The 17,752-nt window shown below is 46.6% G+C and overlaps 1 protein-coding gene and 1 long non-coding RNA gene across 8 annotated transcripts in view; both read right to left on the minus strand.

The window, feature by feature from the left end:
- LOC119131444 overlaps positions 1 to 17,752 on the minus strand; it is a 546,859-nt gene that overhangs the window by 222,687 nt on the left and 306,420 nt on the right. The window lies entirely within an intron of this gene.
- mapkap1 (MAPK associated protein 1) overlaps positions 1 to 17,752 on the minus strand; it is a 75,193-nt gene that overhangs the window by 541 nt on the left and 56,900 nt on the right. For all 7 annotated transcript variants that reach the window (XM_037265833.1, XM_037265831.1, XM_037265829.1 and 4 more), the window contains 4 exons: positions 10,296 to 10,403; positions 9,899 to 10,039; positions 1,876 to 2,013; positions 1,181 to 1,278 (listed from right to left, as the gene is read on the minus strand). In XM_037265833.1, coding sequence (XP_037121728.1) covers positions 1,181 to 1,278; positions 1,876 to 2,013; positions 9,899 to 10,039; positions 10,296 to 10,403 — 485 coding nt within the window. The remainder of the gene's footprint in view (positions 1 to 1,180; positions 1,279 to 1,875; positions 2,014 to 9,898; positions 10,040 to 10,295; positions 10,404 to 17,752) is intronic.

Genomic DNA, 17,752 nt, shown 5'->3' on the forward strand with positions numbered 1-17,752 from the left:
AGTACATGAAAATTAAATTATTCACACCACAATAATTCACAAGTCAACAATTGAGTGCATTCACTCACTGTAAAGAAATCTCTTTGCGATTGCTCTGTCTGTTTAGGCAATTTAGGATGCTGTCTGCATGTTTGGTGCACATCAACAAGACAGATTCAGAGGTGGATTAGCAAACATGGATGTGGCATGCTCAACCTATGCTCAAATGTAAACGCTTTATAGCCCAAAGACATGATCCAGTGTTATAAACACTAAACACATACATTTAAGGAAGGGTAAAGCGAGCCCAACATTGGCACTTATGTGATAGAACTGTATTAAAAAACAACAGCGCAACAATTTCCCCGTGGGAAAAAAAACTCAGAAGAGAATTAACAATATGTTGGAACAGAAGGGTGGTACACTTTTTGGACGTAGTCTGCTAAATTTGACACATCAGGCTAAGGAAGGGGGTGGGAGGAGAGAGAGAGAGAGAGAGAGAGAGAGAGAGAGAGAGAGAGAGAGAGAGAGAGAGAGAGAGAGAGAGAGAGAGAGAGAGAGAGAGAGAGAGAGAGAGAGAGATGTGGGAAATTATTAACATTGAAATTATTAACACATTATATCATTTCACATGATATTTTCACACTAATCCGCATGAGGCCTGTGGAATAATTGGAACTGCAACTGACGATGAGTCTGACGTAAGCCACGTAGAAGCGCTGCATCTTCTCCTTCCAGAGTTAGCCGACTTGTTTATAAGTGACACCGAGGATGAAGATTTCGTTGAATTCAATGATTTGGAGTGACACGGATGGTTCAATAAACTTGTTAGAATGTTATTTATGCTATAGTTATTTGAATAACTCTTAATATGTTACATCAGGCACGTTCTCAGTTAGCATTACGTTAACGTAACGTTAGCATGCCGTACCGTTCAGCCTGTTGTTGCCAATTCAACTTTTATTTTAAATTGCCTTTCAAGATGACATGTCTGTTCTTGGTGTTGGATTTTATCAAATAAAGTTCCCCCAAAAATGCGACATCCTCCGGTGCGACTTATGTCTTTTTCTTGTTTATTGTCCATTCTATGGCTGGTGGGATTTATTTTCCGGAGCGATTTATAGTCCGGAAGGTATAGTAGATATAACTATGTTTATAGACTTTATTCTGTCATCCCAGACATCAGTGAGTCAAAACTCACCTTGAGAACTATTTCATTGACAGTAGTGGAATCTGACTCAAAGTACAGAGGTCTGTAGTCATGGTTGCTCATGTAAGTAATCTTGAATATGGCATGGTCTGGAAGAGGCAAAGAAAGGAAGATCAATGGGTTAAAAAAAAATCACTTGAGAAAATCAGTAAATGGTAAGACACTTTCTCTATGCAGTATGACATCATATGTTTTGCTGTCCATCATCTGGTTTCGGCTTATCAAAATCACAGCATGACTGTCACATACAAGCCACAAATTAGGCTTAAGAAGGCCACTGAGAAGAACTTGTGCCTTTGCGATACCTTTTCCTTGGAATGTTGAACTCCAAATTGTTTAGAAATGGTCTTACAGTATTGTAATATTACCACTACTACTCCTGCGACTCCTACTAAGTACTTCTATTATTAAGTCTTTCATTCCCCAGGACGTAATTGTACGTCTAAAGAAATAGGCACATCTACCCAAGACATACAGGTATGTGTTTGCTTTTTATTTTATGTCAGTGACCAGTAGGGTCTTACGCAGCTTCTGACTGAAGATCAGTCTTGTCTGCAGTAAAAATCATTAAAACTGTCCACCAGTTGGCAGAAATCAGCCAGGATCATGTTTCAGAAAGTCCAACAGTATAGAAAAGACTATCAACAGCATACATGTGGACATGGTTGACAAGGCTTTGCACTTACTGGGGCTTCTTTCTTCGACAAGGTCACAGGCACATAGATGGTCCGAATCGACCGAAATAGGTTTCTGTCGAATCCAAAACTTAGTGCTGGCTTTCTGATTGGTGACAGGGTCAATCTCTACCTTTTCTCCTGATATCCCTGAAAGCAAAGTCAAGAATTGTCATTTCAATCTTTTATTTTTTTCTTCAATGTACAGCTTCTAGGATCTAAGCCATGAGTCCACGTACATAGCTCCATTTCAATACATTTATTTTCATGCATGCGAGACCCCAAAACTTATTTACTCATCCACTGACAGCTCTTTTCAGAGTAGCCTGACTTGATTTTAAGACCCACAGAATATTGTACTTTGATAATATGTTCGCCACCAAATCTACTCAAGGTAAGAATATATTCTTCTTTGAGGAGGAAGATTAAGTGTGAAGTTTTCTATTCTTTTGTAATCAGCAGGAGAACATTGGTTGGGTTCCCAAAATGTAGCCATTTCTCCTGAAAAGTGGAGAAAACTATATTTTTGTGAAAAAAGATCAGTGAATTTGATAATAATACTTTCTTCTATAAAACAGCAAAGACTATTGAAATGGCTTTTGAAATAAAACATATGCATTTACAGATAATACAAGCAATGTGAACAACTCTGCCTCACATCATGGCAAGTTATTCATCACGACACTGTGACAAGGTTAGAGCTGCAACTAACCATTGTCTGTCATTGATTTAGTCGATTAATCTGTTAATCTGATTTCAAAGACATGCTTTAGTTTTTTGGAACACTGTTTTTTTATTATGTTAAATAAGCACAGTGGTGTAAATGTGCAGCTCTTTACATTGGTTTGATAATTGAAAAACTCCCCTATTCACTGTTTTTTTGCTTAAGCAACAGCAATAAATACTGATGAGATCAGATCTATCAAATCAACAAGTAACATCATACAAGAGTGCAATTTCTCAAGAAATTGCATATGATGGCTGAAAGAATGAAAGAAAAGAATGTGGAATAATGTGGAATGATTTTGAAGGATATGAACTGATTAAACAATGATATGATGAGTTGAAGATGCTCAAGTCTGATTTATTTTGTTTTTACTGATTATATCGGTTTCTAGTGTAAATTATTCATCTTATTCCTATTGTAAAGTTTTTAAATGTTTCCCTTTTTCGCCCGAGTGCCCAGGACGCTGCATGTATGTTTGCCTATTCTGTGAGCTTTGGCCGAATCACAGCCACAGTTCATTCTTGGGGAACATTGTCGTGTGTTAAATGCATTCATTAGCTTCTCATTAATGCTAGTGCTAGCATTAGCTTACTTCTCAACTTGACTGCAGTGCTTGTTTACATGACCTGTTCATAAATATTGTGAGGGGATTTGTTCTGTTACGTGTTATGTGTGGTTGGATGGACGTCTTCTGCTGTTGACATCTTTTAATCAATCAATTGTCGCTCAAATAAACGCTACCGCCGCTAAAAAAAATACAAATATGTCTGACCGGAAATGGAGGCGCACATCTGGAGGGATTGGGGAGTGAAGTATCTCATTTGGATTTAAAGAAACCGCATCAAAACGGCTTGCTCTGAGCCGCTCCTCAGAACATGGGTAAAAGAGGGCCCTGTGATGCTATGATGACGAGGAATTCAGACAAACGTATGTCTGTCCCCCTTCCCATGGGCTCACCACCTGTAGGAGGGGCCAAAGGGGTCGGGTGCAAAGCGAGCTGGGCGGCGGCCAAAGGCTGGCTCTTGGGACATGGAATGTCACCTGCCCGAGCTGGTGTGTGAGGCAGAAAAGTTCCGACTACACGTAGTCGGACTTGCCTCCACACATAGTTTGGGCTCTGGTACAAGCCCTCTTGAGAGGGGCTGGACTCTCTCCCACTCTGGAGTTGCCTGCGGTGAGAGGCGTCGAGCAGGTGTGGGCATACTTATTGCCCCCCGGCTGGGCACCTGCACATTAGGGTTCACCCCGGTGAACGAGAGGGTAGCCTCCCTCCGTCTTCGGGTGGGGGGACGGGTCCTGACTGTTATTTGTGCCTATGCACCGAACAGCAACTCAGAGTACCCACCCTTTTTGGGGTCCTTAGAGGAAGTGCTGGAGAGAGCTCCTTCTGGGGACTCTATCGTTCTACTCACGTGGGCAATGACAGTGAGACCTGGAAGGGCATGATTGGGAGGAACGCCCCCCCCCGCCCCCCGATCTGAACTCAAGCAGTGTTCTATTATTGGACTTCTGTGCTCGACACGGCTTTTCAATAATGAACACCATGTTCAAACATCAGGGTGTCCATGTGTGCACTTGGCACCAGGACACCCTAGGCCGCAGTTTGATGATCGACTTTGTAGTCGTGTCATCGGATTTGCGGCCGCATGTTTTGGACACTCGGGTAAAGAGAGGGGCGGAGCTGTCAACTGATCACCACCTGGTGGTGGGTTGGCTCCGATGGTGGGGGAAGATGCCGGTCCGACCTGGCAGACCCAAACGCTCTGTGAGGGTCTGCTGGGAACGTCTAGCAGAATCCCCTGTCAGGAAGAGCTTCAACTCCCACCTCCGGCAGAGCTTTTCCCACGTCCCGGGGGAGGCGGGGGACATTGAGTCCGAGTGGACCATGTTCCGTGCCTCCATTGTTGAGGCAGCCGACCGGAGCTGTGGCCGTAAGGTGGTTGGTGCCTGTCGTGGCGGCACCGGATGGCCAAACGGAACGCGGCTTCGGCGGTTGCTGAGGCAAAAACCCGGGCGTGGGAGGAGTTTGGAGAATGACTTCTGGACGGCTTCAAGGAGATTCTGGTCCACCATCCGGCGTCTCAGGAGGGGGAAGCAGTGCACCGTCAACACTGTTTACAGTGGAGATGGTGTGCTGCTGACCTCGACTCGGGACGTCGTGAGTCGGTGGGGAGAATACTTCGAAGACCTCCTCAATTCCACTGACACGCCTTCCATTGTGGAAGCAGGACCTGGATGACGTCTAGATGGCGCCGTGGATGGCCGCCCCGGTGAGTCGCTCTCTGCTACTTTGTCTTATTTTGTGTGTTTTCTGTGTCTTCTGCTGTCCATCCCGGATAACTTTTACCAAAGAAATGTTAAACATCGGACAGTCTCCTGGTATTTTCTCTCCAGTTTTCTCTGATCCAGACTGTTTGACGGAGATTTTAGCCGGGGCGGCGGTGCTATACAAGCTAGCATGTCGAAGACGCCGTGGCAAACGCGCCAGAGCCCTCGTAAAGCTGAGGCAGAGAGGGTTTCGTTCTCCCCTACCATCAATTCATCTGGCGAATGTCCGCTCCCTGGCGAACAAGATGGACGAACTACTGCTTCTCACTTCAAGGAACTTGGACTTCAGCAGATCCGCCGCGCTGTGCTTTGTTGAAACGTGGCTTGACGGACGCACCCCCCACCACGCCGTGGAGCTAGCTGGGTTTTGGCTTAAGCGGGCAGACCGCAGCGCGGAGCTCACCGGAAAATCAAAGGGAGGTGGTCTATGTTTCTATATTAATGAACGTTGGTGTACTGATGTCACGGTGTTGAAAGAGTCTTGCAGCCCCCTCCTAGAAACACTTTTCATAAACTGCCGGCCGTTCTATTCGCCACGAGAGTTCTCCTCGATCGTCATGGCGGCTGTTTACATTCCACCACACGCACGTGCGAGTGAAACCACGCAGATGCTCGCTGACCAGGTGACAGACATGGAGAAACTTCTACCAAACTCATTAATCATTGTTCTGGGTGATTTTAACAGGGCGAACCTCGCACATGAGCTCCCCAAATACAGACAGCACATAACGTGTCCCACCAGAGGGGCACAGACACTGGACCACTGCTACACCTTAATAAAGGATGCATACCACTCTGTGGCTCGTGCAGCTTTAGGACTCTCGGACCACTGTTTAGTTCATCTGATCCCGGCCTACAGGCAGAAATAAAAAACTTCTAAGACTGTGGTGAGGACTGTGAGGAAGTGGACAGTGGAGTCAAAGCAGGACCTCCAAACCTGCTTTGACTGCACCGATTGGGGAGTTTTTGAAGCTGCAACTTCAGAGCTGCATGAACTCACTGACACTGTCACATCAGTTTATGTGAGGATCTGTGTGTACAACAACGACAAACCTTGGTTTACACCGAACCTCAGGAGGCTGCTCAAAGCCAAGGAGTAGGCCTTCAGGAGTGGCGACCGGGACCTGTTCAAGCAGACCAGGAACACACTGAACCGAGAGGTCAGGAAAGCCAAGAGGTGTTACGGGGAGAGCCTGGAGAGACACCTCTTTGCCAATCCTGATCCCTCAACAGTGTGGAAAGGTCTGCAGAGCATCACGGGCTTCAAGAAACCAACAACTGTGGAGAACCCAAGGCTTGCAAACCAGCTAAACAGGTTTTACTGCAGGTTTTAACGGTCCACCCACACAACAGGACCTCCTGCAGCACAATCAACATACTTCCCCCCACAACTGCTCTGTCCACACCTCCATCACCGTTACCACCTACTCTCTCTCTTACAGAAGCCGCGCCCGCACTCCAGATCCGCGAGGAGGAAGTGTGTCAGATGTTCCAGAGACAGAAGGTCAGGAAGGCACCGGGCCCAGACGGTGTGTCCCTTCCTGCTTGAAAGTCTGTGCTGAACAACTGGCACCCACCTTTGCACAGATCTTCAACCATTCCCTGGAGATGTGTGAGGTGCCCTCGTGCTTCAAGAGCTCCACCATCGTACCGGTGGCCAAGAAGCCCGCCGTCACAGGTTTGAATGACTATAGACCTGTCACCCTGACATCTGTGGTCATGAAATCCTTCGAGAGGTTAGTGTTGAACCACCTGAAGGACGTCACGGGCCCCCTGCTTGACCCCCTGCAGTTTACCGGGCAAACAGGTCGGTGGACGATGCGGTCAACATGGGACTGCACTATATCCTGCAACACCTGGACACTGCAGGAACGTACGCCAGGATCCTGTTTGTGGACTTCAGCTCCGCGTTCACCACCATCGCTCCTGACATCTTCCAACAGAACCTCATCCAGCTCGCGGTGCCTGCCTCCACCTGTCAGTGGATCACCAACTTCCTGACCAACAGGAGACAGCGTGTGAGGCTGGGGACCATCACATCCGACACCCGGACCACCAATACTGGCGCCCCCCAAGGGTGCGTCCTCTCCCCACTGCTCTTCTCTCTCTACACTAACGATTGCTCCTGAGGCGACTCTTCTGTGAAGCTCCTGAAGTATGAGGACGACACCACTCTCATCAGACTGATCCGGGATGGTGACGAGACTGCGTACAGACAGGAGGTGGAGCGGCTGCTCCATTGGTGCAGCCAAAACAACCTGGAGCCGAAACCGCTCAAGACCATGGAGATGACAGTGGACTTCAGGCGAGACCCTTCACCACTTTCACCCCTCACTATCAACAGTAATACTATTCTCTCCACAGACACCTTCAAGTTCCTGGGATCCACAATCTCTCGGGACCTGAAATGGACCAGCCACATAGACTCTGACCGGAAGAAGGCCCAGCAGAGGCTGTGCTTTCTGAGACAGCTCAGGAAGTTCAATCTGCCACGGGAGCTGCTGAAGACCTTCTATACTGCCATCATCCAGTCTATCCTCTGCACCTCCATCACTGTCTGGTTTGGATCGGCCTCCAGACAAGACAAGCACAGACTGCAACGGACAATCAGGACTGCAGAAAAGATAATTGGAATCAACCTCCCATCTATCCAGGACTTGTACCTGTCCAGGACCAGGAAACGTGCAAGTAACATCTCTACAGACCCTTCTCACCCAGGTTGCAGTCCGTTCGAACTACTCCCCTCCGGACGGCGTTACAGAGCTCTGTACGCCAAAACTAGCAGACACAGTTCATCAGGCTGTCGCTCTGATGAACTCGCACCACTCTTAGAGTCTCAGAGTCATTGCTGTGCAATAACATCCTGCTCTCGACACCTTTTTTTGAATTGTCTGTATTATGTGTCCACTCTGCATCCATTGCAGCCTGGTCATCCTGGAAGAGGGATCCTCCCATCTGTGGTCTCTTCTCAAGGTTTCTCATTTCCCCGTGTAGGAGTTTTGAGTTTTTCCTTGCCCTCCTGTGAGTTTAATATGTTTGGGATGTTTGAGAATATTTGTCAATTTGTCAGTGTTGTTAGTCACCTCAATGTTGAACAGAGGCTGCGATGTACCAAAGTCAAATTCCTTGTTTCGCACGCTCAAACATGGCCAATAAAAATTCTTGAATCTTGAATCTTAGAGACTCTGAGGTGGACTCTCCAGTCTCTGGGGTGACTTCGAAGTCACTGAGGTAGTTAAAAAACTCTTCGGGGGCAAGGCCCTAGGGGTGGATGAGATCCGCCCAGAGGTTTTAAAGGCTCTGGATGTTGTGGGGCTGTCCTGGCTGACACGCCTCTGCAACATCACGTGGACATCGGGGACGGTACCTCTGGATTGGATTGGTTCCCCTCTTTAAGAAGAACTACAGAGGAATCACACTCCTCAGCCTCCCTGGTAAGGTCTATTCAGGGGTGCTGGAGAGGAGGGTCCGTCGGGAGGTCAAACCTCGGATTCAGGAGGAGCAGTTTGGCTTTCGTCCTGGCCATGGAACAGTGGACCAGCTCTACACCCTCGGCAGGATCCTTGAGGGGGCATGGGAGTTCGCTCAACCAGTCCACATGTGTTTTGTGGACTTGGAGAAGGCATTCGACCGTGTCCCTCGGGAAGTTCTGTGGAGGGTGCTTCGGGAGTACGGGGTGCCGAGCCAACTGGTAAGGGCGGTTTGTTCCCTGTATCACCGATGTCAGAGTTTGGTCCGCATTTCCGACAGTAAGTCGCATTCGTTCCCAGTGAGGGATGGACTCCGCCAAGGCTGCCCTTTGTCACCAATTCTGTTCATAACTTTTATGGACAGAATTTCTAGGCGCAGCCGAGGCGTTGAGGGTGTCCGGTTTGGTGACCTCAGCATTGCGTCTCTGCTTTTTACAGATGACGTGGTGCTGTTGGCTTCTTCAAGCCATGATCTCCAGCTCTCACTGGAGCGGTTCGCAGCCGAGTGTGAAGCGGCCGGGATGACGGTCAGCCTAACCCTCCAAATCCGAGTCCATGGTCCTCGGTCGGAAAAGGGTGGAATGCCCTCCCGGATCGGGGATGAGATCCTGCCCCAAGTGGAGGAGTTCAAGTATCTTGGGGTCTTGTTCACGAGTGAGGGCAGGATGGAGCGCGAGATCGACAGGTGGATCGGTGCAGCGTCGGCAGTAATGCGGACTCTGTACCGGTGTGTCGTGGTGAAGAGAGAGCTGAGCCAAAAGGCAAAGCTCTCAATTTACCAGTCGATCTATGCTCCTACCCTCACCTATGGTCACGGGCTAGGGGTCGTGACCGAAAGAACGAGATCCAGGATACAAGCGACCGAAATGAGTTTCCTCCGCAGGATGTCCGGGCTCTCCCTTAGAGATAAGGTGAGAAGCTCGGTCATCCGGGAGAGACTCAGAGTAGAGCCGCTGCTCCTCCACGTTGAGAGGAGCCAGATGAGGTGGCTTGGGCATCTCATCAGGATGCCTCCTGGACGCCTCCCTGGGGAGGTGTTCCGGGCATGTCCCACCGGTAGGAAACCCCGTGGACGACCCAGGACGCGCTGGAAAGACTATGTCTCTCAGCTGGCCTGGGAACATCTTGGGATTCCCCGGGATGAGCTGGATGAAGTGGCTGGGGAAAGGGAAGTCTGGGAGTCCCTCCTAAAGCTGCTGCCCCCGCGACCCGACCCCGGATAAGCAGAAGAAGATGGATGGATGGATGGTATTTCTGTTCCTGTTTATATTGAACACAACTGAATGAGTAATATGTAAAAAGCAAGGTTTTATAAGCATGATACATCTACTTAATGCCTGGGTGATGTCTGAAAATGTTAAATTGAAATGTCTGGTTTATGATTAAGTAAATAGCAGACATTGTGTAACAACATATTGACATCAACTAATATTAGATGAACCAAATGGCTCTTAAATATGATAATGAGGTAAACGTTCCCTCATACAAATAAGCCTGCAGGAGTTCATACCGAGTTGAACGTCTGTTGTGAAGCGCAGCTTGTGTATCATACTAATCTTGAATGACTTATAGTGATGGCTGCTCAGCATATCTTGGACAGAAGTGATGTCAATGGGTGGGTCTTCCTCTGAGCTCTCCTCGCCTCTTGAACCTGGAGATGTTAGGATTGGACGCGATAGACAGACACACAGACAGAGAGAGAGACGGACAGATGCAAAGACAGAGAGAGGGAGGGAGGAGGAGAGGTAGAGAGAGAGGAAGAGAGAGAGAATTTGTTGTATGTCATGTCAGTTGATAGAGTAATCATATCAAGCTCAACTATTCTACATCAGATCACATTTTTATTTTATTATGAAGTCATAACAGAAATTAAATAATAAAATAATCAACATACTGAAAAGTCTTACTGTTTTCTCTGACAAGGCAAAACTCAAGAGTGCTCTGGTTCTCAAGTGTGGAATCTAGGTCTACTGCAACATTTGGGTCCGTTTGCTTCTCCAAACGATACAGAGGCCCTGTTTCAGCAAGAACATAAATCAAGCGTTGTCATGATACCAACATTTTGAGGGTAGGAAAATAGGTCAACCGATAAAGCTCAGCTCCTTCTTCACAACAGTTAAGTTAAGTTAAAGTTAAAGTCCCAATGATCGTCACACACACATCTGGGTGTGGTGAAATTTGTCCTCTGCATTTAACCCATCCCCGTGTGATCTTAATCCATCCCCTGGGGGAGAGGGGAGCAGCGAGCAGCAGCGGTGCCGCGCTCGGGAATCATTTGGTGATCTAACCCCCCAATTCCAACCCTTAATGCTGAGTGCCAAGCAGGGAGGCAATGGGTCCCATTTTTATAGTCTTTGGTATGACTTTGGTTTGAACCCACAACCTTCCAGTCTCAGGGCGGACACTCTACCACTAGGCCACTGAGCTGGCTGGAGATCGGTAAAGGGTCCGCATCGTAGTGGACGCTAAATCGATCCACCTGTCTACCTATTCACGCCCTATCCTGCCTTCACTCATGAACATGACCCTGACAGACTTGTCAAGCTATGCATTTGTGCACTTTAACATGAATGCGTTTCCATTTCCAACTGTTTCACATCTTATGATATTTATTCTACAAACACCATGTCGTACTTTGCTTCTCGCAATGCTGGGTTCAATATGTTCTAACTAGCAAACGCCCTGGTAGAATAAAAACACATTATCTTGCAGCTGAGCAGTAAGCAGTGCTGTGGATTGCTGTCTTTCACACACATAACCACGGTTCAAATACCAGTCATGACACTAACATCCTAATGGCTAGGACTGACCCTAATTCCAAGTCACTGCCTGTGTTAAAAGCATCAGGAAGACCATCTAATGTCAAAACTACTAGTAGTTACTGTTGCGACACCGGACAGTCACTGTCAACAGTGTCAACTTCCACCAAAAGAGGGTGTCTGAGAAAAAGATCATGATTAGTTTAGCAAGTGTACAATTGACTGTAGAATAGAATGTGGACTGTTAATGTCTGTGTGACTGGCTGGCAATGGAGCTCAGAAATGCCTTGGGCGAATAAGATGGGTTGACCGTTTTTGGAAGTCAACTTGACCGACTTTTTATTTCCAGCCTTAAATTGCATTGACTTTTCTTCATTCATTTTTCGTTTTTATTTCTTTTACTATCCAAACTTTTGTTTTTGTTTCATACTCAAATTTTATCATATCTGTTTGATTGCTTGAATGCAGTGGTTCTTAACATTGTTGGAGGTACCGAACCCCACCAGTTTCATATGCACAATCACCGAACCCCTCTTTAGTGAAATATAAAATAATATTTTTCAAATTCAAGACATCAACGTTTTTTACTGGTGCACAAAATGAGCTGTGCATAAACATCACCTTGTTCAAAGTACAAAACTAACAAATCATGAATTCACAACAAATTACACACCTGCAAATAAGTGTGACTTCTGCTGTTGCCTTTGTGAGACCGGTTCAGATATGTGTCATCCAGAGATGAGAACGGCAAATGAAAAAAAACACTGAAAAGTAGCCGGGGTCTGGGGGCCGCATGCCGCACTGGGGGGGCCGCAGTGGGCCAGGGGCCACAGGCCCCCATTGGGGCCAGTTCCTGATCCTGTTCGACTTGTCTATTTCCCTGGCACGATCCTCGTCTTTTTTCTCTAAAACATTCGCCATGCTGGCTAAAACCTTTGCTAATTAGGCAAATGAGTAGGCAAATGATGTGACGAAAGTAGCGCCAAAATACTGCCGAAAATAAGGCGGCTGTTGTCGCAATACTGCTGCCAGCCGCTCCCCCCATATAAAAAAAAAATTCTCAACGGATCTACACGATTCACAAAAATGATACTCCCGACGGAAAAAAACACGGAAATCCGCGGAAGATTCTCATCCCTAGTCATCACAAATTTACACGATAATAATAATAATTCATTCAATTTATATAGCGCTTTTCAATGACCCAAAGACGCTTTACAGGGAATAAAAAGGGTGGGGGGGTAGAGACAATAGGTTATAGTTAACAGGACATCGGTCAGCAGTGCGAAGGAGATGGATGGAGGAGCAGGAGGGGCGGGAGCGGAGGTTGTTGAGGTTGCCAGTACGGGAGGTGGGGGTGACGGGGGGTTGGTAGTCCAAAAAGAGGAGATGGGTGAGCCATCGGGGAAGTGCCGGTCCAGATGTAGCGGCGACGGCGAAGGATCCCAGCCTCGTGTGGAAGCAGCAGTGGACCAGGTGGTAACGCCGGTCGACCCCGACTGCACCCGCTCGAACGGCAGGCCGAACGCACCACGGCGGCACACAGCAGAGCCACGGTTGGCGAGCCCGCAGGGAGTGGAGCCCGTCCCCCGAGGACGCTGGACGGAAGGCCAGAGAGCCGGGCCAGAGCTGCCGTCGAGTCCACAGCAAGCGGCCACAGGCTCCGAGTCGGGAGGCAGGAGGGCCCGGCGGTGGCTTTGGCCAGTTGGCTGTTGGCTAGCTGGCTAACGTAGCTGGTAGTCCGAGGGAGAGGAAACATAGGTGAGAGCGGAGCTGCGGGAATGCGAGGTGGACGGAAGACAACACGAGAAAAATAAAAGAAGAGACGGGTGCACTGAAAACGGGAAAACGAAAAACAAGTAACGGACACGGTCCAGGACAGAAGCGGCAGTCAACAGATCTGACGCCAGCGTTGGTCTAACCCGGAAGACAACAGACGGTGGGGGAGGAGTCTGGATTAACTTCTCAGCAGGATAATTTGATGATAAATCAGGTGTGTTCGGACCTCCACGGTGTAGGCTCTGCCGAATCCCTGAGACAGACTCACCGAACCCCTAGGGTTCGATAGAACCCAGGTTAAGAACCACCCCTTTAATGTATCTATACTTTCATTTGTTGTAAAACACTTTATATACTACAGTGAAGCCTCGGTTTTCGAACGTCCCGGTTCTCGAACAAATCGGGATTCGAACAAAAAATTCGAGATTTTTTTGCTTCGGATGTCGGTCGAAATTCGGCTGTCGAACCTCGCGGGATGAGCCGAGAGGACCCGCATGCCAACTGACGTTACGTTCTCGTTACTCTGAGGATTGCATCAACTCTAATCATGCCTCCAAAGGAAGCAATTGGGAGCAGTAAAGTGTCACGACTCGTCCCCGATCATGTCCATAGTTTCTGTCTTTGTGTCTGTGTGCTCGCCCCTCCCCTCCTGTGTGGGAGGGTGAGAGGTGAGAAGGTGTGATCATTCTCACCTGCCTCTTGTTACCTGTCTTGTATTTAAGTCCTGTCTGTGTGTCACTCCCTGTCGGATCATTGTTGCTGTCATTGGTAATGTCACCCTGTCTTGTTGTTTCACGTCTTTTTCGGTCAGTCCTGTTGTTGGTTTTGTTAGTCAGTTATGTCAGTTTACCGAGTCTGTTATTTTGAGTTCCGCCAGTAAACCCTGGTCCAAGCTGCACTTGGTCGCCCTGCTCCATTTCCATTCCCATCCGTGACATAAAGCCATCCTAAAACACAAAGACGCTCCTAAAGCAATGCGACACTGAGCGCCCGGCGCGCTGCGGTTGCGCGATCAGACCAAATTAAGCTCCCTGCACACTGAGGTCCATTTAAATTTTGGAAAGTACATTAGGACTTTAAAAATATTTTCTACATTTTACCGACCGCTCTGTCACAATAATGCGACCAGCGTGGTGCAGTTGCGCGGTGGGCGGCGCGCAACGGTTGCACGTTCGGCGGTGCGCTGCAGTTGCACGATCGGACAAAATTAAGCTCCCTGCGCACTGATGTCCACTTAAATTTTGGAAAGTACAGCAGGACTTTAAAAATATTTTCTAAATTTCAGCGACGGCTCTGTCACAATAATGCGACCAGCGCGGTGCAGTTGCGTGGTCGGCGATGCGCTACGGTTGCACGTTCGCCGGTGCGCTGCAGTTGCGCGATTGGACAAAAATGCGCAAATGAAAAAATGCTTAAAAAAGGCGTTTCTTTTTTTTTTGCTTGCTTGGAACGGATTTTTTTTCTTTCCATTATTGGTAATGGGAAAATATGATTCGGGATTCGAACGATTCACTTCTCGAACAGCCTTCTGGAACAGATTGTGTTCGAAAACCGAGGCTCCACTGTATTATATATTTATATTTATATTCTATACTGCCATCATCCAGTCTGTCCTCTGCACCTCCATCACTGTCTGGTTTGGATCGGCCTCCAAACAAAACAAGCACAGACTGCAACGGACAATCAGGACTGCAGAAAAGATAATTGGAATCAACCTCCCATCTATCCAGGACTTGTACCTGTCCAGGACCAGGAAACGTGCAAGTAACATCTCTACAGACCCTTCTCACCCAGGTTGCAGTCCGTTCGAACTACTCCCCTCCGGACGGCATTACAGAGCTCTGTACGCCAAAACCAGCAGACACAGAGACAGCTTCTTCCCCCAGGCTGTCGCTCTGATGAACTCACACCACTCTTAGAGTCTCAGAGTCATTGCTGAGCAATAACATTCTGCTCTCGACGCCTTTTTATAATTGTCTGTATTATGTGTACTATGTGTCCACTCTGCATCCATTGCAGCCTGGTCATCCTAGAAGAGGGATCCCATCTGTGATCTCTTCTCAAGGTTTCTCATTTCCCCTAGCAGGAGTTTTGAGTTTTTCCTTGCCCTCCTGGGAGTTTAAGATCAGGGGATGTTTGAGAATATTTGTCAATTTTCGCACATGTCCTGAGTGTTGTTAGTCACCTAAATGTTGAGCAGAGGCTGAGATGTACCGAAGTCAAATTCCTTGTTTGGCACGCTCAAACATGGCCAATAAAAATTCTTCAATCTTGAATTCTTGAATCTTCTTGAATCTTGAATCTTTGTGCTGAATTGCTTTAAATATACTATTAATAATATTATTACTGCACTTATGCACTATTTACATCATGAGTATGGTAAAAATGTGTACCTGGAGTTAGGAAGTGTTAGGGTTGATAGATTAGTTTCATCCTATGCTTATGTTGGAATGTAACCTGTAATAATTAATCAAACATGTCCTGTCGTGTCAAAGTAGGAGAACAAAGTGCTAAGATCCTTTGAACTGATTGACTCGCTGCAGAGGACGCAATCAAAGTTGTTCTGTTTACACAACATCGTAAAACACCCCCTGCTATGATTTGATCACCCCCACCCTGTTTCTCTCAATAAAAATGCTCTTGCAAGAGGCCTGAGCAGACCTCATTCGATCATCGCTGTACGCACAGTGACGAATGACTCTCCACTTGCAAGTGCTTAAAAAGGGCATACTGTCTCCCGTGTGGTTCTTGCAAAAATAAGTTAGAGTGAGCACCCTAACATTTTGGTGCCGAAACCCGGGATCCTCATACCCGCTGCTGGTGGACGGAGGACGACGTGCTGCATTGTCGACAAGCCAGCGTCCATTAGGAGGACCTCGAAAAGAAAGACCTGGGAAGAAAATTCTTCGCTGGGCCAGCATCTTAGGTCTGCCTTCGTCTGACAACAGTGGATTGACGGGGTCCGGTAGTGCAACGAACCAGGGGACAAGTAAGTAAAAGCCCTAATGTAAAAGATGTGAAACGCGTAAAACGTAGAGGTGCACGAGATATAGCTTGGGTTTAAGTCCCAGTGGAAGAAACAAGCTAAGAAAAGCAGAGCTTCTTTTTCGTTCATTGAAGAAGTGCGTAGATTCTTCTTTGTCTGTTTTTGCGGCCAAAGAACAGCTTGGGTTCGACTCCCAGTGGAAGAAACGGGCTAGAAAAAAAAAACAGAGCTTCTTTTTCTTAATTGAAGAAGGGCGTAGATACGTTTTTGTCCGTTTTTCCAAGCTGTTTGCATGACAGTTGTGTGGTTGAGTGTGACTGGTAGGATAAATTGACTAAATAGCAGTTTTAGTCCATTGATCCACAGCAATAACACAGGCTAGTAATTTGTTGAAAGGTCAACTTAAACCTGCATTGAGGATCCTCAAAGAAAATAAAAAACGAAAAAAAATTGGAAAAACTAAAACTACTAAAATTAAGATAGGAAATAAAAACGGTAAATCTCTAGCTCTTGAAGGTGATGAGAAGTACATGGCGAGTAGGTTTTCTAATTGTATGCAATACATGCCGAAGTGGAAGAAAAAGTATGGAGTACAAGGAAAGTTGAAAGTTGAAATGTGGAACGTCGTGGTAGACATTTTGGAGGAGAGTGTGGCTAGGAAGCCAAAGGGATTGAGAAAGGAAAGAAAAGAGAGAGAAGTGCATTGTGCTAGAATGTGGTTGAAAGCTTCACAAGAGAGAAGAGAACAAATTCAAAAGACGAAAAATAGAAAGATAAAAAGTGATGAGGCTGCCATTCAATTAAGATTTGAAAAAGAATTCAGGGTGCACAGTGGCATTCCCTTCAGTGATGCAGCTGAGAATGCTTATCAGCAACATCTTAAAAATGCGCTCCTCACTGGTTTCCCCCCTGACTTAGGCAACTGGGTGAGGAAACACTTGGTGGAAGCGGACACTGCTTGTGTTACAACAACCATGCAGTGGGCCAGAGACGCTGACAAAGTGATTGAGAAAGGCAAAAGTTCTGATGTATTTCATCTAGGGCTGTGGACTCGGTCGGATTTGTGCACCGAGTCCGAGTCCGAGTCCGGCCTCTTGACCATGAGTCCGAGTCCGAGTCTGAGTCCGAGTCCGGCTGTCCATTTTTTCTGTTAATTCATGTGACTGCTTAGTCTTTATTCAAGGCTAATTTAGATCAAAATCTAAATAATTACAACAGTTTTGTGATGGCTTTGTCTTTATTAAACATATAAACGAATACAATAAACAGATACTTTCAAGTTTTAATCATTAATTACACCATTATAGCTCAGACATTTATCTAAACACAAATAATTAGTGACGACCCCTTATTTGGAAAGCGAAAAACCCATGTCGTACGGCGTCAGCACTATGTTGTTTTCAATAAAAACGTGAAGAACTCACGTTTGCGTCAGTCAATTTTAATTTTTATAAAGGATTATTCTCATTTGATGTCTTTAAATTCATCCGCGTTCTGCCATTGAAGCGGGGTGCATTCAAAGACCAGTCGTACAGACGGAACACTCATTCACTTCACCAAAACGCAACAATATAATTACGTGAGCTCTTTGCATAAACCTCGATGCAAAGAAACTCCTCTTTTTGGGTACAGGCTACAAGGAGTATATATTACAAAGGAGACTTTATACTTAATTGTGATCATCATTCATCCATCCATCCATTTTATTTTATTACTCAGGTATTTTCAAAGCAAATTAATATTGTTGCATTTATTAATTTGCTTTAACATGACAGCGCAATATAATTAAAAGCTGACACGATAGCAATGTCAAACGTGTTCATTTAAGAAAAAGCCACAC

Source organism: Syngnathus acus, chromosome 12, assembly GCF_901709675.1.
Source record: "Syngnathus acus chromosome 12, fSynAcu1.2, whole genome shotgun sequence".
NCBI classification, from domain to species: Eukaryota; Metazoa; Chordata; class Actinopteri; order Syngnathiformes; family Syngnathidae; genus Syngnathus; species Syngnathus acus.